General features: G+C 38.7%; 1 protein-coding gene and 1 long non-coding RNA gene across 2 annotated transcripts; one reads left to right on the top strand and one right to left on the bottom strand.

Moving 5' to 3' along the window:
• Positions 1-4,056: 4,056 nt before the first annotated feature.
• Positions 4,057-10,667, bottom strand: LOC118815146 (class I histocompatibility antigen, Gogo-B*0103 alpha chain-like). Its single transcript, XM_036581077.1, has 4 exons — positions 10,482-10,667; positions 7,935-8,201; positions 5,071-5,346; positions 4,057-4,412 (listed from the first exon to the last, which is right to left on the bottom strand). The coding sequence occupies exons 1-4, from the start codon at positions 10,546-10,548 to the stop codon at positions 4,105-4,107; spliced, it is 918 nt and encodes a 305-aa protein (XP_036436970.1). The 5' UTR covers positions 10,549-10,667; the 3' UTR covers positions 4,057-4,104.
• An 886-nt stretch (positions 10,668-11,553) lies between these two features.
• On the top strand, positions 11,554-14,945 carry LOC118815167. Its single transcript, XR_005007796.1, has 4 exons — positions 11,554-11,920; positions 12,232-12,997; positions 13,372-13,463; positions 14,789-14,945. It is a non-coding gene; the product is annotated as an uncharacterized LOC118815167 (long non-coding RNA).
• The last annotated feature ends 6,075 nt before the right edge of the window (positions 14,946-21,020 follow it).

The raw sequence follows: 21,020 nt of genomic DNA, 5'->3' as shown, positions 1-21,020 counted from the left end.
GATTGAGTGGGCGGTGCATCATTCACCACATCTGAAGAGAAAGTTTTACACACAATTTACTATAAATGTGTAATGATTAAAGGAAAACGGGGCAAAATAGGGAAAATGGCCTCTTTAGGAACAGTGTCCATTTACTGTAAAGCTAAATCACATCTGTGTCTGAGATCATCATAAAATAGTTTTTCACAGACCCCATTTTATTTTTCCTTCTGTCCTCAATGTGTTAAATTCAGTAAATAAACAGTAACTGTGTGTTAAATGTACAGCAGTGTGTCTCTGTAGAGGGAGTGGTCACTTATTTACTGAACTGTATATGCTGACTGTCTGTCAGGGAGGCCTGAACGCACTGTGAGGGCAGAACAACCCTAACAGATGGCCTGCTGAGGCAGGACGGGGGGAGTGGGGGTGCTGAGATTTCAGGATCCTTTAACTGAAACTCCTTAAATTAAAACAGATCTGAACTGTAAATGAATCTGAACGCAGTAAAGTTCAGTGTGTTTGTTTTAGAGTTTGAGTTTTTATGTTTTATCCGTATATTTTCAACCCCTGCAGTAGCCGTTCACTGTTTAAGAGCTGAATCACTTCCCTGACCTGCTGACCGCTTTGGGGGCGTCACTAAAACACTCCCAGGTTGAAGTTAAAGAGGGAAGTGTGGTCAGAGCTGTGGGCAGTTCTGAACCACAAAGCAGCTGAATCCTCTTTTTAAACATGTAATAATGTCCAGCGCTGTGAATACACTCATTTTTTATTAACCATCGTCTCTCTATTCGAGAGCTGAACCTCAGTGTGTAACTGTGTGACACAATCTTTACCGCAACTCATTAACAATCTGATTGGTCGCCGCTCAGCTCATCTACATAAAGTTCATTCAGAAGGAGAGAGAGCAGCGAAATCAGTATCAGCAGTTTAACGTGTCAGTTATGATAAACTGTCGTCCTCATTACAGCAGGTCACAAAACGCTCTGTTTGATGAAATCAGCAAAAAAATTCAAAATAAAAAGGTGAATCATTTTGCATGACGTCATCGTTCACGTCACATAAACGCTGCTTAAAATTTCAGCACCCCAACTTTAAAAAGACCTTCCTGTGTGGCTGAACACTAGAGGTAATTTCTGAAATTGTGAGTAAGAACCTGAAGAACGTATTAGATTAATAAATAAACTGAAATACAAGCACTTTGTGCCAGAGTTAAAATTAGAAACTCAATAAAATAAAAATCTAATCTGTCCAACTGAACCTCAAACTGAATCTGTATCACCACAGACGATGATCAGAAGTGTGAAATGACAGTAACACTCACCTTCAGACTTGCGTCGCTCTCTTGCACAATCTTGAATTAGAGATTAAAAAATGTATGTTATTTAAAAGTATTAATTTATTCATTCATTTATTTAATGTATAAACATTTTATGTTCACACATTTTTGACACAACAATGGAAAAAACATTCTGATGCCCAACTACTGACCACCTGAACCCACAGTGATGAACTACTTATTGCTATTTAAGCTACAGTTTGATGATGATTGTCTTTTTTACCTGAAATTAAAACTAAACAAATCCTACACAAAACTATTCATCATTCATTCTGGATCTATTTCATAAAGAGTAAAAGTCACAGACAGAATCTCTGCAGACGTTCATACGAGTCAGCTGGACGTAGAGAATCCTAACAAATTTAAACTGAAAGCATCTCACACTACCGATCTGTAAGTCTCTGTAATTCAAAAAGAGCTTTTGAATATTTTAATTATCAAATTGTATCAAATAATTGTTGTAGCTCTAAATAACATGCTTGAAATAAGGCTGAATTAACACTGAAACACAGTAAAACATTATAAATATTAAGTGACTATTCTACACTAATGACATGCTCATTCACAGCAGGGCCGCTCTGTGGGTTCTAGAGACTGTTAGAACACCGTCTCTAAGAACTGACCGGCTGATGTGAAATTATGAAGGGAGGGTCTTTACAGTTCTGGTTATTATAAAGTTTTCCACCGCTGTCCACACATGTAAGAGATCAGATTCAGTTCTGATAATTTCACCTCTAAAGCTGCCACTAATGTCACACACTGAGTTGAAGAACAGCTGGAAACATCAGTGACAGCACTGATCTAGTAAAACTCTGGAGAACATATCTAGGCAGAGTACATGACAGTGTTTTTAAAACTGTGTTTTCCACTGTAAACAGAACCTGTATTTATACAGTCTATACTCACCAGCTCTATGAACCCAGAAAATCTGAACAGCTGTTCCGATCAACACCAGAGCAAATGTCACTCCTACAATCACTCCTACAATCACTCTTCCTCTTGGACCATTTTTGCAGTCGCTGCATGCTGTAGACAAAAACAATCACTAATTTAAATGTACTGACAGCAGAATGTTCTAATGTTCTAATGTTCTTCTACCATCATCTGCAGAGAACAATTATTTTATAACTCACTATTTTACAACAACAATTATTTTATAACTCACTGCTTTAAGCTACTGAAATTCCCCTGATGTTCTAGAAAAGCTTTAACCGGAGGAGACAGATGCCTTCAAATGAACCTCCAAATTCCCCGGTTTTGTACCAGTGATGGTCACAGGCAGAGACTGTTTAAGTTTGGGTGGGTTTGGGTGCTGCATCTCTATTGAACTTCCACCATTCCACCATTAGAGCTCAGGATCCAGTGTAATCTAACAGAAGACCTACTGTAAGCCTACAGCAACTCTATTACTTTATTTCAAGTGTTGATGTATGATTATTTATGTTGTTTATATTTTACTCCTTTTTGAAACAGGTCATAAGTAAGAATGAGTCCAGTTTAAAAAAAAAGTAACAGTCATGAAAGTGTAAAAAAATAAAATAACATCAGGATTTCTGATAAACAACCATTCACAATCTATCATTCACATATTGAATAACTCCACCAGAGGGCACTGTAGAGCCTGTGTGTAACATTTTGGTCAGAGGTTCTAAAGAAGTATAGAAAGACTACTGCAGCCAGCTAAAGGCTAAAGTTTCTTTTTGTTTAAACTAAATAGAAATTTGTTATATTTTGTAAAAAAAAGTAGAAATTATTTGAACTGTTAATCTTCAGAAAAAAGGAATGTTTTCACTTTGATATTTAAGATATGCTGAAGCTACAATAGAATATTTTGTTTGCAGTATTTAAGCTCTTTTAAGTAATTTCCTTTAACTGCAGGGGACTAGAGTTTTTGGTTTAAAAACGTGTACAAGCGAATGCATTGTTTTGCACCATTAACACGTCAGAAACAAAACAAAGAATGTCATTCATAATTTTTGTTCATTCAAACTGTGTTTAAAATCAAGAAAATCGAATCGTGAACTTAGTATTGCAAAACGAATCAACGAATCATAATCAGTAGAGTGCATCGTTACACCTCTACAAGCTACCTCACAGCACTTTACGATAGTTCAGAGAAGATTTTGGTCTAAAATGTATTTTCTAATATCCATTTATTGTGCAAAGGTATGTGCACATGTGTTGTGAGGCAAAATAGTCCCCAAAGAAAATGTATTATTTCAGATTTCCCACTATTTTCCATCATCAACATATCATCCATATAAACTCAGAAGACTCGTGTAGGTTCACTGGTGGTTCTGGATAGTAAATAAAACCACTCTGAATCACTCTGTTTACATCAGCGTAATTCCCCTTTGAGTAAACTCTTTTTTGTGTTTTAATAAAAATATGATGATTTTCTGTTCAAAGCTGTGTTTGTTGGTCATGTACTGGCTGGCATTTTTGTGTTCTGCTCAAAATGAGTTAAAATTGTCATTCCTGAAAAAGTCACTACTGAAACATTTGATAAACCTTCAGTAGTGTTATTATTGTATTGGTAAAGTCAAAATGGAATGTTCAGTTATTTGTTTTAATAAAATCAGCAAGTCTGAAATGTGTTTCACCTCTGACTAGGATGATCCGTAACATTAAACTGAGCAAGTGTTCAGACGTTTACCACACGAAATGTATTTTTTGATGAATTTTGGTTTCTGCACATCTACCATTTTACTGCTGTTAAACAAAGACTAATAACTGCAATAACTTCACTACAATCTCCTCAAACTGGCGAACAATCAGCCAGAATATCGTCATGGATATAATATATACTTACCCCATTTTTTTATCACTGGCTCTCCGAGGGAGCTGTGATTCACATAACAATAATAATCTGCTGTATCGTCCTCCTGGATCTCCACACTCTTCCTCAGCTGGTAGGTTCCATCATCATTGGGTCTGACTCCTGAAGATGTTAGTAGATGTTCAGGCAGTGAAGTGGTGAACTTCCTCAGTGTAATCTCCACGTCTTTGGGGTAGAAGCCCGTGGCCAGGCAGGTCAGGGTCAGCTTGGTCGAGTCAGTTACAGATTTCTTCACAAACATATAAACATCCACTCGAGCTGGAGAGAAAACAAATGCCCAGTGAAACATTTACTCAGAATCAGTGAGATGTTCTGACACAGACATGTGTGACTGCTCATGTATTCAAGTTCTGGTGATAATTTTGTGTCATAACTCTGCAGCTTTGCTGCTTACAGTAGAATTATAGATACAGAGAGTTTCTGCATAATTAAACAGTGAGGATGTAAACAGAGTCGTTCAGAGTGGTTTGGTGTGAAACGCTCCTTTCTAGAGAAACTCAGAGTCAGAACTGTTCACAGTCGTCTGAAGAGTTTAATGCTTCTAGATTCTAGGATCACTGATGGTTCTGGATAGTAAAGAAAGTGTCTATATTTGTGTTGTAGTCATGGCGACGCCTGGTTCCTATCACCACCACTGAAAAGACATCTGAACCATTTCACACCAAAACACTCTGAATGACCTTATTTACATCTATACATGGAGAAATTTAGAAAAATCAGTGGAATTGCCCTTCAATACCATGTTAACCACTTCACTCAGTGTGCATGACTACAAAAAATACACAAAAGTACAACCTGTTTTTTTACCTGTCTGTAAAATACCTACATAATAATCACACCTCTACTACCACTATTAATCTGCTAAAAGTAATAATTAAGTTATTAATCTGATCATAGCCAGTTTCTAAATACTCACTCTGTTTGGTTTCAGTGGTGTTGTACTGTAAATAAATCCTCAGCCAGTGCTCACACTCTTCACAATTATAAACAGCGTTTGGACCGCGTCCAGCGTTCCACTCCTCTGTTATCCCATCTTGACTGACTAAGGCTGACCATTTCTTCAAGGTCCAGTTATAGGAGATTAAACTCTGTCCATCGTAGCCGTATTCATTAATACAGTTTAAACCTGAAACTGAGCCGTCAGATTGTTTTTCACCCTCACAGCCGATTCTCCACTGCAGAGAGTGACCATCTGAAATATAAAGAATGATTCATGTGAGCAAAGCCAGATACAGATTATCTGTCTGTGTTACAGAACACGCCTATAATCTCACAGACATGAGCAAAGAAAGGATCAGCATCATGTCTCTGTCACTTAGTTTTCATTTGATTTACCTTTTATTTTTTATTTCCACAAATGGTTTATACACACATGGACTAATAATAATAGTAATAATAATAATAATAATAATAATAATAAGTAGAACAATGATAATAAAAAATCATTTTCAGACAGTTCCTAACTCGCAGGAGAAACACAGTGATATCGTGTGAGTCGAGTTTTAATATCATAATATGGTCAGTTCAGTAAAGGTTGTGGTCGTACTTCACTGCCCCCCCTAACTGTGTTGAATCAGTGCAGCTCAGCAGTCGTGTTTGTAGATCTGATCTGTGTTAAATTCAGTATATGCAGTATTAACCCTGTAATGCAGACGTAAAAACAGTAATAATACGAGGCTGTTTCTGCTGTGTGATCTGCTCTTCTCCATTAATCACATGATCACTTTATCATTACACTCATTAAACACACCAATAATAAGCTCTTACTGATCGGCTCAGGTATGTTTATAACACTGGCTGTAAATCAGCTGTTACTGTCACTGGAAGCTGTTCCCATGGTAACTTGGTTAACAGATACAGCCCTAATGATAAACAACAAGTTTTTTTAACTTGTTCTATTTAATAATTACACCCAATCTGGCAACACTAATCAGGGTTCTGGTGCTGTTTGGATGTGTCAGTGATGAGCAGCACAGCAGAGGAATCTTTATAACCATCACCTTTGACCCCTCTACTCAGAGGGTGAGGAAGTGATCATATTTATATTAATAATAATAAACTTTATGGATGTAGCACCTTTCATATATTTAAAGTGCAGCTCAGAGTGCTTTACAGCGTGAACTGAAAACAACAGAGAAGGAACAGAAATGAGTGGCATTAAAATAAAATGAGCAAACTTTAAGAGGCAACAACAATAAATAATAATAAATAATAAATTAGACACAAGTGATTTTTTACAATTGTCCAAAATAAACGAGGTAGTAGTGAATTATAACATCAGGACACGCTTTCCTCAGTGCACATCAGTGCTGCCCTGTCTGTGCATTCAAGTGCAGTTAGCCTCAGCGCTTGAAGGCTCAGCCCTGCAAGCCTTTAAGACCTCATTGCCAACGTTCAAGTGACTTGGCCTCGTAGCCTCGTAGCCTCGTAGCCAGCCTGAGTAAAAACGTAATCCGTTACAAACTTTATTAAACACACACCCCAGTCCACAGCTCTGTCAGTGAAGCTTTTAGACGGCCTGTGGTTTGTTGACGTCTTTCAGTATATTTTTCACCTCCAATCACTGCTTAGTAACCATTACACTATTCTTCATTATCTCACTCAAGCTTTCAGGTTCTTATACCGTGGCAGTAACTTTAGCTAAGCAGCTTCACAGTTTGCTGCTTTTTCTATCTTTGTTTGTTTTTCATATATGATGTGATTGAAGTGATTCTGCTACTGTTTTGTCTCAATTTGGAAAAAATTGCACTCACAGTGGTGATGTGCCAACACTGGGTAATATGCTGCCATTGTGGTGCTGAATAGGCTTTACTTAACTTGCTGTGAGATCATATATATAAAAAAAAAAAAAATCACTGACCACTCAAAAAAGGTAGCCAGGTACAACCCATAACTTAATGATCCAGGCCTGTGAAGCATGTCATGTTCTATTTAGTGATAAAAAAATAACTAATAGCATTGGGCTGTGTTCTCTAGGTCGTGCTAAGGACTTGTATTTTGAAAGAATGTGTGTTTTTGGTGGTGGCTAGCTTTACAGTGAGAGCTGTGTTGTTAGGCGAGTGAGCTAACAGTGTGTGTGTTTTTCCCTGCTGGACCAGAACCTTAACATCTAAAAATCACTAAAGTTCAGCCTTTTCTCTCTCAGAGCGACACAGAGAAACTTGTTCATGCGTTTGTTACAGTCAGAGTTGATCACTGTAATGATCTTCTTACTGGACTTCCCAAAAAAACAATAGATCCTCTACAGCTCGTACAGAACATCCTAACAGAAACAACACAGAGAGATCAGATCAGTCCCGCTTCACTGCTGCACTGACTGCCTGTATCACTCAGGATAGATTTTAAAGCTCTGCTATTAGTTTTTGAGCTCTAAATGACCTTAAAGCACCACTTATATCACAGAATGCCTGTCTGTTTATGTTCCAGCATGTGATCTTGGATCTGTTGATAATGATCTTCTACAAACACCTTCAGTAAAACGGAACAAGACATACATTTTTAAACGTTTCTTTAATGTGTGAACTGAGCTTGACTGATAAAATCCTTTGATCTGTCATTGTCTTGTCTATTGCTGTAAAACATTATCACCTGTCTGTAAAGTACTTTGAGCTGCCACCAGTATGAAAAGTGCTCTATAACTAATTATTATTATTATTATTATTATTGATAATAATTATTATTATTGATATTATTATTATTATTATTATTATTATGTTAATCCAGGTAGACTCAATGTCCATGTTTTATAAATGGCTGTGTATCGGATGTGCATTTTCTCACCTGACTCATCGTGTCTGAAGTCCTTCATCTGTATGTTGAGGATCTTGTTTAACTGGTGTCCATCGTACTTCAGTTTATCAGTGCCTGCTGTCCACTCACTCTCCTTCATCTCCTTCACCCAGTCCTGTTTAGGAGTCCTGACCCCGTCTGTACTGCTGTAGGAGTCAATCTGTCTGTCATCCAGCAGAGTCACTGCACTGAACTCAGAGACTCTGTCTGTAGAGCTTTTAGACTGGACAGTGTAGAGATAATACAGAGAGTGTTCATCTGTGGAGAAATAAAAAGACTGGATATTAAACAATGATTTCACTACAATAAACAGGAGCAGTAATTTAGATCAAGGTATTCCTTTACGTCAACAATAAAACTTCATTCTTTTAACTTTTTATATTCCAATAACACCTGAACTGGATCATAATTTATCTCAAGCATATAAAATACAGATGTCCTGATCAAGATCTGATTCCTTTCAAGTCTCTCTTAACGTGAGGTGAACTGGAACATCGATTGTGAGCCAGAACATCAGTGCTTGACCTCATAAATGCTCTTTTGACTGAATGGACACAAATTCCCACAGATACACTCCAAAATCTTGTGGAAAGCTTCCTAGAAGAGTGGAGGCTCTTAGAGCCGCAAAGGGGCGCAACTCCATGTTACTGCACATGGTTTTAGAATCGGACGTCCAAAAAGCTTATATAGGTGTGAGAGTCAGCTGTCCACATACTTATGGCCACATAGTGTATTTTCACCTCAGTGGATGACATACCAACATGCTACAGTAGTTAGCAACACCGCCGCGCCATCTCAGCCTTCTCAGTCACATCCTTAACTACGTATCCATGGTAACACATTCAAAGTATAACATAACATACTTACAAATACAATCAAAACAGTCCCATTTTACTGAATTCTTAGCCGTTCTTTCTCCTTCTTCCACTGATGAAGTGTAACAATTACCTGAACAGTGAGTAAGTGGTGCAGATGGGTGCAGATGGGGGGCAGTCACTGCACTGAACTCATAGACTATATATATATATATATATATATATATATACACACACACACACACACACACACACACACACACACACATATATGTATATATATATATATATATATATATATATATATATATAATTTTTATAGAGTATGGACCAATTGTGTTCCCTAACTAAAGTACTGAAAGGTACCATTGATGGCACCACTACAGTTACAGTGTGGTACCTTTCCTGAGAGTGTGTTTGTTTGGTTTATGGGAGGCAGTATGATGATATTTTATTGTTACTGTGATAAATCATGTCCCAGTATGCTTTTCTGAGCATATTGTGGATGTCATCAACTATCAAAAATCAAACCACCAAAAATCACTGTAGATGCAGATTTATAAAATATTAATAAAGTTTATATGCGGCACTACAAGTTCTATTTTGTCTTCTACAACTTCGTAAAGGCAGTAAAATAAATAAATAAATAAATATATATATGTGTGTGTGTGTGTGTGTGTGTGTGTGTGTGTGTGTGTGTTGTGATGTACACTGTGTGGTGTGAAAATGTCTCGAAGTATCGTGATATAATATTTTGTCCATGTTGCCCAGCCCTACTTCTGTTATTCTACTCAAGCTGTTTTTGGAGTTGAGTTGTATTTTACACTAAAGTTCATTTGAGTGTGCTGGTATCTCTGTATATAATCAGTTATTACAGTTATACGCACTAATGATCTATATATGCCACCAATAGCTGAACTACTGTGTTATTACACATGAAAATGGGAGCAGAACTGCATAAATCCAATAATGGAAACTGACCTGTATAAAACAAGATCACAAAATCCCGTAATATGGACAGCAGGGGATCTGCAGGGTTACTGATAATGTCTGTATGGAATTAAACTGCAGAGTCAGACAGTCTCATTCCTGAGGAGGTACAGCTGTAGGGGGCGGTCAAACTCGGCGAGCTCCACTTGTGAATCTTTCCACAAATCGAGTTCTGCTAAATCAACACGTTCATCGATTTTGAAGTCATTTGTGTTGAAAATCACACGGCAAAGTAAAGAAACGCCTCTATTTCACTTCCATACACTCTGTACTCACTCACAGTCTGGGCAGTCTGAACCTGCTGTCACTCATCTGAGAGCTCAGCATTTGAAGTTCCAAGCTTTAGAAGATGAACCCGGTGTGTAAAACTGGCGGGGCTGGGCTTTGAACACCTGAATTGACAGGTCAGGACCGATAAAGCCAGCAGTGTGTGTGGATGTAGCGTTACTGCAGTCCGGAGTTACAGCCGAGACGACTTTACTGGGTCAGATCAGTTCTGTTTTGGTCAAGGCCTCCATTTCCGTTCAACCATTCGCTCATATTTTACCTGATATTATTCTATTAATACTCTACACAGTGTTTCACTGTCTGTACTCTTCAGTTAGGTGATTAATCAAAGATGAAGATTCGCCAGTTGAGGCCTTTAATGACCACAAACATTTCAATACAAACTGAGCTGAACGGCCTTTAGGACAGAGAGGACCTTCAGTCAGAGTGAAGAGAGAAAACTCACCTCCAGCAACATCAGACAGAAGAAAACTCAAACCCAGCAGCGCTAAAACTGAACCTGTATGGATCATCGCCGTATTCGGTGTGTCTGTCTCGTCCTCAGTGCAGATGAGGGGCTAATACTGTGTTCGGGCGCTCATCGGGAGGTTGTTTATCCAGACGGTTAACTAGTAAATGCGATTAAACTCCATTCTGGCAATCGATCGTAACGGTTAGATTCGCCGTACACAGAAAGGAATGCAGGGCGGTCCGGATCATCTCACTGTCTGTTTACTGTGTTACACCGCTCAGAGTTACCAGAATCACATCCGCTGCTCCAGACCCGTTCCCACCCAATGCAGAGCTGGTCTATGCTTGAAAATGGCGCCTCATGTAGTTGACCTCTATGAGCGCGAACAGCCAATGAGCTGCTCTGCACGCCAACCAATCAGCACCCAGTAGCAGTAATGTTAACCAATCAGCACCCAGTAGCAGTAATGTTAACCAATCAGCACCCAGTAGCAGTAAAGCCCTCCTCCTGCTGCCCAAACCCGTTTACTGTAGAATAAAGGAAACATACAGGTGAGGTTTCTCTGTTCTTTAGTGAAACTCTTTCCTCTGCTGTCTAAAACTAAAGGAAAGTTCTGGTTCAGTGATTAGAAACTATTTTAACTCGTTTTTTAGCCATAAAAGCGAAAACTATATAAATCATATCTTTAAGCACAGCTAGCCAGCTAGACCAACTGTACACAGCTGAGCTAAGATTAAATACTTTTCCCTTATGATTTACCTGATTTCTCTTTTTCATCCTGTTTCATAGTCGGTCTGCATCTGAAAAATAGCTCAGCACAAAACCAACTTTCAACATTTGAGAGTTTAACTGAGGAATTTGTATGAAACAGATTCATGTTTACTTTTTATGTCATTACTGTTTTACTACATTTAAAAATACGTATTTTATTTTAAATTTCATTAGTCACAGTGATGTAGGTCTCTGGTGTTATCAGGACTCTTATTCTATATTTTAACAGTATTTTCAGCTCTACTAAACTGCTTCTTTGGGTCGGGGCTCATCAGCTCAAATCTGAAGGAGACACGTCGAGTGGCTGTGGTGTTGTAGCGACAGAGAAGCAGGAACTAGCTCGCTCACTGCGCTCTGTGATGGGTGGGGCTGTTAGCTTGGTGGCCAGCAGGCTAACGGGCTCTCACACCACAGAGCAGATTAGATGCTTCTCTCACAGAGTTTGGGGAGTAAAACAGCATCTGAGGGAGAAACGTCGAGTATAGTACAGCTGAAACAGTAGTTAGGTTAATGAGGCCCACTGAGCTGCGATTTGGTACCAAGCTCTCGAGTGAGGTTACTGTCCTAACCTATATCAGGCTGAAGTTAGTAACATCTGTTCTTCTTCTTATGTCCCTGTTTTCAGGCTTAGCCAGATCTTTTCTACCTCCAGCATTTCTCAGGTATGGAAGCAGCTTTTATTTGCCTCTCTTTCTCTGACATGTTGCTGGTTTGTTTACACTGACGTATTATTTACAGTTGTAATCGAATAAGATGAAAATGTGTGTCTTCAAGTCAGTATTTAGTTACTAGTTTGTCTGTGTTTCTCAAGACTGACTGTTGACTGACTAATAACTTTTGTGAAAGCAGTTTTGTGACGTTTTTTATTTTATTTATTTATTTTTTTTTGGGGCATATATCTGCTTCCATTGTATACAGACAAACTTATTTTTTATAAGTCCTATTTCAGGGTCTCTTTTTCTTCTACTTCTAGGCCCCCTACCCACTCCCCACATTTGCAGCTTCAGGAGCCTTTTCACCAGGAATAAACAAAGTACAAAATTCCAGACTTGAGTAAAAGTAGAAATTTACTTAATTAAATAGAAAAGTATTTGTCTTTACTTACAAAAGTTCTTGCTTTAAAAAGGAGACTTTAATCAGAAATTTTAATGCATCAAAACAATACTATTGGTTATTTTTTATTTTATTTATTTACAAAAGTCATTATACTTCAAGATTGTGGCAAAATAAGAATTTTGTCTCATATACACAAAGAAATTGTGGACATTAGCAAGATAAACTAGCAAAGTGAAAAGGATAAACATGAACTAACAAAGTTCCACTTTGATTCAGGTTGACTTTAAATGTACTTGATCAAAATATCATAAGTAAAAGTAGTACAGAGTGTTATTGCAGTTATATCATTTTGGCGGATACTTTCTGTGAAGGAGTCCTGTGTGGCTGCAGACATTACCTGTTCATGTCTGTATCCACCTGGGTCTCCTTAACAGAAAGTATTCACCAAAATGATATATTTTCTATGGTAGCTTAGAGTGCTTGTACTTCTGATACTTATGTACTCAACTTAAGTGCAAATGTTGACTGAACACCTTTACACAAGTAGTATTCAACCCAGAGCACTTCTGCTTTTACTCAAGTTACTAACACCAGTCTTACACAACAACTAAGAAGTTGAGTACTTTGTCCACCCTGCTCCTCGCTGACCACCTACTCCAGAAGAAGCCAGAAAAATCTCTATGGTATTTCTCTTTGTAATATTAGTACATATTACACTAAACATTTTATTACATCTTTTAGCACAAGGCATTGCCAGTATTATGTATTTTGAGATATTTGACTCACCTGCTTTGCTTTTTTTTTTTTCTTATTTTGCGAAACTGTTGTATGAAAACAATAGGACTTTGAAGGTTGTGTGCTATTGTGAAAGACATAGTACACTGTTATTCACAATAACCTGCTCTTTCTTGTATTGTTTTTCATATTCCTTTGCTTTTTCTTGTCACTTTGTAGATTTATTTTGATACTGTTTACTATTCATTCAGGATTCTTCATCATTCTGTTTTGTATGGTCAGTGTTTGTTACAAATTTTGCTCATTTATTTCTTCATTTTAGATGCAGTCATGAGGAATCCGTCTTCACAAACTGCAGGTGACAAAGAAATTGACCAGAGACCACATCTGTTAAGAGTTGAGTGTATTTAGCAGGTGGGATTCAGATGTTCATTTACTTGCTGTCTCTCCCTCACCTATACATACTGTACATATATGCTTACTGGCCGTTTTTGCGGTGCTCCTAACTTAGACTATAGTCCATCTGTCTCTCTGGATACATTGTTACCCCTGTTTTTCCCTTTTTTACCGCAGGGCCACCACAGAACAGGTATTACTAATGGATCATTCTCAGCACTGCAGTAACACTGACGTGGTGGTGGTGTGTTAGTGTGTGTTGCGCTGGTCTGAGTGGATCAGACACAGCAGTGCTGCTGGAGTTTTTAAACACTGTGTCCACTCACTGTCCACTCTATCAGACACTCCTACCTTGTCAGTCCACCTTGTAGATGTAAAGTCAGAGACGATAGCTCATCTGCTGCTGCACAGTTTGTGTTGGTCATCCTCTGGTCCTTCATCAGTGGTCACAGGACGCTGCCCACAGGACGCTGTTGGCTGGATATTTTTGGTTGGTGGACTATTCTCAGTCCAGCAGTGACATAGAGCAATGTTTTAATCACCTCAATCTGATACACTAGTACCAGTACCACACACGTCACTGCAGTGCTGAGAATTGACCAATAATACCTGCTTTATGGTGGTCTTGGTGGGTCCTGATCATTGATGAATGATGTGAAAGGGGGCCAACAAAGTATGCAGAGAAAAAGATCAGCTACAATTTGCAAATGCAGAACTACAAAGTGCACATATTTATTTAATGGACCTGATTCAATAGAAAAAGTAAGTAAATACAGGGCAGCATTACCTAATAAAGTGGCCAGTAAGTGTAATTTATTTTTTTGGAAAAACACCATTGTACCTGTTTTATTTACATAAGTTCTAAGCCGCTTATCCTTCTGGGTCGCGGCGGGAACTGGAGCCTATCCCAGCAGTCATTGGGTGGAAGGCAGGGTAGACCCTGGACAGGTCGCCAGTCCATCGCAGGGCACGTTGAGCGAACCAGAGAAATCTATATATGTATGCTAAGATGTAACTTTTGGCTGCTGGGGTGTTTCTAGGTTGTTGCTAAGGTGAACTAGATGGTTACCAGATGCCAGGTGGTCATTCGAGTGGATTAGTTGGTTACTAAGGTGTCTGATGATGGCTTAGTGTTGAAATGTGTCCTTTTCTACCATTCGCACCCAAACTTTATCAGCTATAAACGTGACCGGCAACGCTGTATTCCAGAATTCGGGTTTCTCCTATATATACTTTTGAGTGCAGTTTAACAGCAGAAGGCCTTGTGTTTATCTTTGTGTGGGTATCATGCTCAAGCACTGCATCAATCTAACTTTTGCTTTGTTTCTGTTTTCTGGCTACAGAGAGGGTCATGCCGGTCAGTAGTGAACACCTGATGGTCAACATGTGAGTCCTCATGCAGAACTGGCGACAGTGCACACTTTAAGTCTCAGTCATCATCCAACATCATGTCCGTGTGAGACTCTGTCCCATATTGATCCCCCTCTTCGGTCAAGTGACTCATTATTCTTGATCAACCAGGGCAAGTGGCTATTTTTTAATGTTTATTTATTTTATGTTTATTCATTCCACCACGGATTATCCTGTATATATATGGACACATGCTGTTTTCTCAACATCTCAACACTGCTTTGTGTGTATCCTGGGCCAGTTATTGGATCATGCAAGAAAACTTTCTTAAGGTTTATCAAAATAGTCTGTAACTTTGTTATTTATGTATTATTTGTGTTATTTGTTGTTTCCTTTATAATTAATCATTAGCAGATATTGACTGTTAAATCTACGCCCACTAATTGTAATTCCTTATGCATTGTACTGTATATTTTGCAGTGAAATTCTGGCAACCACAGCTGCCGGTAATGTACTGTAAAGCTGAGCTTTGCAGTAAAATACTGTAATGTGTCATACGGTTGTACTGGGTTTATCACTGATGGACTGTAATTATGGTAACAGTATATCTGTTGTTTTTAAATGTAATTTACTGCATACAGATTTACAATATATGCTGTTTTCACAGTAATTAACGGTACACGAACAACAGTTCAAGCTGCCAGTATTTTACCGTAAATTTCACTTTTAGGGTAGTGTCACATATCCAAACATGCATAAGCCAAAGGGCCTCAAATGCTGAGATTTTACTGAAATGTAAAAACTCTGAGTCAAGGGAAGAGAGACTTAAGGAACAGACAGCACTACATTACCTCTAAAGACACTGGGAGGAAAAAGCTTTTACTTGTTATAACAAACTTTACTGAGGAAAATGATTCCAATACAAAGACATTTTCAAATACAGAGTACAAAAATATGAAATGCAGAATACAAATATATCAACATTTCAGTATTATACAATGTAATTAATCACATTCAGGATGATGCGTCAGTGATTAAAAGTCCAGCAGAGTCCAGGGGAGCTTTTTCCTCCTCGAGTGTCTGTTGGTCTTTTGAGCTCACACAATAGTTGTTTAAGAACAGTTTCTGCAGGTATTTCACATTGTTCAATAACCGTTTTACAGCCTCGTCCACATCTTAGCATTAACAACACAAACAATGAAGCAATAAAATTCTAAAACATTTTGAAAAAGTTCCATTAAAAATTCCACACATTACACTTTTCAGGATAATATTACAATTCAGACCAATGTGCATCAGTTTCCTCCAGATTTCTCTGGAGGAAAATCCAATGATAATCTCATCTTCATTACAGTCAGTCATGTTTTAACAGCTCTATTACATCTGACTGGCAGTCTGCCAGCTGCCACCAGCCACATCACATCACTTACGTTCTCAGATAAATTTTCGGATAAAATGTTTTTCACACAAACTTGTCCTTCAGTGTGGGTTAAATGTTTATAATTGATCATCTCTCCACAATCACTGTCCTGTATGATTTAAAAATAGTTTTATTTGGGGAATTTTTCCAATCAATATTCAGTTTTTCATATTTTGATATGAAATCACCATAAAAGAGGAGGGTTTTGCCTCACTTTGTTGCCTTTTTTCCTCCCAAGAATTTTTATTTCCTATCCACGCGGAGTTTCTGCTCATGGCTTAAGCTTCGTTTTTACAAAGTGCAATTTTTAATTTTCTCCCCAGCTCCACCACACTGAGGCCTTCTTTCTGTCTGGGTTTATATAAAACCTCCCGCTTTGTTACTCCTCTATTGCTTCCCCAAATAAAATGAACACACATTTGTTTAATCTCATCACACGTTTTTCATCTGGAGGAAAAATAGTGGCTAAAAATAACATTTAGATTAGACAAACGTCTTAATCACTGAGTTCTGCTCTTATAATTTAAGATTTAATATTTTTTTCTTTTTCTGTCTTAATTTCGACCTGTCCAGGGTGTATCTTGCCTTCCACCCAATGACTGCTGGGATAGGCTTCAGCTCCCCCCACAACCCAGAAGGATAAGCGGTTTAGAAGATGTGTGTGTGCACATTTCATTGTGTGCAGCAGAGGCTGATGGCGATCACACACAGAGCGGAGCCCCTCTATCTATTTAAATATCCTTAGGTTACATTAATGTGGACTTCAGATTCTTTATATAACAACTTAATCATATTAATAGACTTCTCCGGTTTAACCGTCCAATCCATAAGTAATCTCTGGAGAGGAAATCAAAGGCCTGTCTGATCTAGTCCGACTATATAAAAGCCCTGATCTCTCTTAGCTGATTCTGTATCTCCCCCTTATTGCACCTTTGCTCAATCTCAGTGATTCTATTCATGACCTCTGACACTCTGTTCACCATCACTTCAGCCAAGATTTACTAATCTATATTCATTACATTTGTCCAAATGTGTGTCCAGTTGTCCAGATCACTGCGATCCCCTTTCTAAAGATGAATGAAATCACACAGTGATAAAAATAATCATATAAAGCTCCATTTTCTAGTCCTTCGTTATGAACAGATGCCAAGAGGTCAGCGAGAACATCTGGACAAGATTTATAAAACTCAGCTGGCAGCTTCGGACTTTTACCCACGTTTTGATCCTGAATATCTTTCAGCCCTTCCTCCTTCTTTACTTCTTTACTTTTCATATTTTCCCCTTCAATGCTGGACCTGAATCTAAAAATGTCTGTTTTCATATCATTTCCCTTTCATCATATTGACTTTCAGTGATGTCGCCATTCTCATTTCTGCCCCCAATACACTTATTTCCCCTCCTTCTTAGTCTTCTTATCACATCTCGCGCATTTCAGATCAAAGCCTGCTTGGATTTTTGTCTTTAAAAACATTTCATTGTTGAGTTTTTCTGACTGCAACTGAATTTCAGTCAGTCTATCTTCTTCATCTGAACTTCCGCTGTCTGTCGTTTGGAGTTCGATATACTCGCTTATTAATTTATTACAGCGCTGGTTTCTCTGCTGGTGACGTTCTTTACATTTACGTTTAAAAGACCTTTATTTGCTCTTTAAAAGCCTTTCTGAATCAGATCTAGTTAAAACCTGTCAACTCCTTATTCCCTCCAGCTCTCTGACTGACTCTAAAAGCACTTTACTGTTTTAGACACTGTGTTGAGTTTCCAGTAGACTGTCTTCAACAACACCCAGATTCAGTTTACATTGACTCCTAAATGATCCGACTCCGGCGCGTCAGCAGCTGATCTGGGGGGCATGAAGCCCCCCAAATGATGGGAGTTCAGTTTCTTCCCTATATCGTTTCTTTCTCATATAGTTTGTACACGTCAAATATACAAACACGATCAGAAACACCAGATCAGATCAGATCCACAGGCCTGATTTCTGTGACTTCTGAGCTTCCACACCTGCGCTACAGATACACAAGTCTTAAAACAATAAAATGAAAAAAAAAAGATTAAAAATACAACAACACAGTCTTCTGGATCAACTTTAGCTGGATTATATTAACACTTTTCATTAAAATGTGTTCCCACTGTGTCCAGATCAGATCAGATACTTTTCCCACATTAAAAGCACATCAACACACACTGTTTCTGTTTTACTCTTTCTGCCTTTTCCCCTCATCACAACATGAAACTTCAGGCTCAGTTTGGACACTTTCGCTTTGGGGAACTTCAGCCTCACGTTTCCTCCGTCTTTCTCTCACCTGCTAATCTGTGAAAACACATTCTGTTCACACTCGTGGTAAATATGTATGAAATCCGTCTCTGGGCCTGTTTACACCCTACATTAATTTGTGTTTCAGTGACCGGACCACATTCAGATTCCACTCGACTGCATGTAGATCCAGGTGTAAACACTCCCAGGACACACTGTGATCGGATTATGATCAGATCAAACCACATTCAGAGGGTCAGAGACGGATCTGACCACGTTTAACACAAGTGTGGACAGAATGAGTTTTGGTTATCTGGGTACAGTGATGTGAGCGGAGACGTTTGCACTGAATAGCAGGGAGAGAATAAACAGGGAAACTAAAGATGGAGGAAACGTGAGGCTGAATTTTCCCCAAACCAACAGCCGTCATGCAGTCCAGGCCAGTGAAAGTGCCCAAACTAAACCTGGTGACGTGTATTGTAAAGGGGTGAAGATAACTGGAGTAAAACAGACACAGTGCATGTGTTGACCTGCTTTTTACACGGGAAAAGTACAATCTGATCTCTTCTGGTCACACTGGAGGCCCATATTAGAGAAAACTGTAAACAGAATCTGACTGACGTTTATCCAGACAAGATCTGGACATTAAACATTCATTAATACGAGGTGTAAACTGGCTCACTGAGCACCTCTGAATGATCCGATCTTAATCCAATCACAGGGCCTCCTGGAGGGGTTTACACCTGACTTTACATGAAGTCTAGTGAAATCTAAACATGATCCAATCACTGAAAATGCATGTGGTGAAAATGCGTGTTGAGGTGTAAACAGACGCAAGTCAACAAAATGATCAATAATGAAATGTTTAGGTGTTCAAACTCATGTTATCATCTGTATGCTGGTGTTGAGCTGATAATAATAATAATAATGGTTCTTCAAGGGTTCCTTAGTAAAGAAAATGGTTCTTTATAGATGCATGCACACTTAATGCATGATTAAAGGGTTCTTTGCATGGTGAAATGGTTCTTCGGACTAATGGAGAATGTGCTGCAGATAGAACCATCTGCAGCACATTCTCCATTAGTCCGTAGTGGAACCCTTTTCAAAAAGGTTCTGTATAGAACCATACAGAACCTTTTTGAAAAGGGTTCCACTATGGTTACAATCCAAAAAACCCTTTTTTGGTACTATATAGAACCCTATTTGTTAAGAGTGTTAGAACAGATGTGTGACCATTCAGGTCTCTACACTGAACTCAGTGTTACTCAAACAGCCCACATCCTACATTAACGTTGTGTTTATTTTCTCTGTTATGGTTCATTTATAACATTTGTACTAAAAACAGTCATAATTCATTTCTACATGATTGTTTTCCAGCCTCTCTTTATCCTTTACAGACAGGCTGTTTCTGTTACTGTGTCTTTAAGACGCGTTTATGTAAATGTGCTCTGTTCTGATTGGCTGTCCTGTATTGTGCCTCATTCAGAAGCACTCAGAGCTGAAACACTACCTGTATAGTCAGTGTGAGTGGGCGGGGCTAAACTGCTGTAGGCTGAATAGGTGAGTTTATGTAAATGAGTTCAGAAACAGTGAATTCAAACAGGCTGTTTTAGCAGTTTAGTTTCCACATATGGACTGTATGTTTATATATGACTTCAAACTCATTTATTTAATAGAGGGAAGTTGAGTTTCCCATGATACCAAACATTTAACAGCTACAGTATCTCACAAAAGTGAGTACACCCCTCACATTTCTGCAAATATTTTATCTTTTCATGGGAAACACTACAGAAATGAAACTTGGGTATAACTGAAAGTAGTCAGTGTCCAGCTTATATAGCAGTACAGATTTATCGTCCTCTGAAAAGAACTCAACACACAGCCTTTAATGTCTAAAGAGCTGTGAGTACACCTCACAGTGAACGTGTCCAAATTGTGCTGAAAGTGTAGATATTTTGTGTGACCACCATTATTATCTAGCACTGCCTCAACCCTCTTGGGCATGGAATTCACCAGAGCTGCACAGGTTGCTACTGGAATCCTCTTCCACTCCTCCATGATGACATCACGGAGCTGGTGGATGTTAGACACCTTGTGCTCCTCCTCCTTCCACTGGAGGATGCCTCACAGGTGCTCAATTGGGTTTAGGGTTTGGCCAGTCCATCACCTTTACCTTCAGCTTCCTCAGCAAGGCAGTTGTCATCTTGAAGGTGTGCTTGGGGTCGTTATCGAGTTGGAAAACTGCCAACTTGATAACGACCAAAAAACTGCGGCGTATGGTCTGAGCACTGACAGGCTGACCTCCCTCTTCTTCAACCTCTGCAGCAGTGCTGGCAGCACTCATGTGTCTATTTTTTGAAGTCAACCTCTGGATATGACGCTGAACACGTGGACTCAACTTCTTTGGTCGACCCTGGCGATGCCTGTTCCGAGTGGAACCTGTCCTGGAAAACCGCTGTAAAAAAAAACTGTTTCAGGGTGTTAGCAGTCTTCTTATAGCCTAGGCCGTCTTTGTGGAGAGCAACAATTCTACTTCTCACATTCTCAGAGA

This window comes from Colossoma macropomum, unplaced genomic scaffold (assembly GCF_904425465.1).
Source record: "Colossoma macropomum unplaced genomic scaffold, Colossoma_macropomum, whole genome shotgun sequence".
NCBI lineage: Eukaryota > Metazoa > Chordata > Actinopteri > Characiformes > Serrasalmidae > Colossoma > Colossoma macropomum.
Note: the sequence above shows the minus strand (reverse complement) of the source record. Positions and strands in the feature narration are given on the sequence as shown.

What these genes read in the sequence shown, in the direction of transcription:
- LOC118815146 (XM_036581077.1), bottom strand. Translation starts at nt 10,548, where the DNA reads ATGATCCATACAGGTTCAGTTTTAGCGCTGCTGGGTTTGAGTTTTCTT. An exon ending in CTTCAGACACGATGAGTCAG is followed by an intron (nt 5,347 to 7,934) that starts GTGAGAAAATGC and finishes TTTATATTTCAG; the next exon opens with ATGGTCACTCTCTGCAGTGG. An exon ending in CACCACTGAAACCAAACAGA is followed by an intron (nt 4,413 to 5,070) that starts GTGAGTATTTAG and finishes TTTTCTCTCCAG; the next exon opens with CTCGAGTGGATGTTTATATG.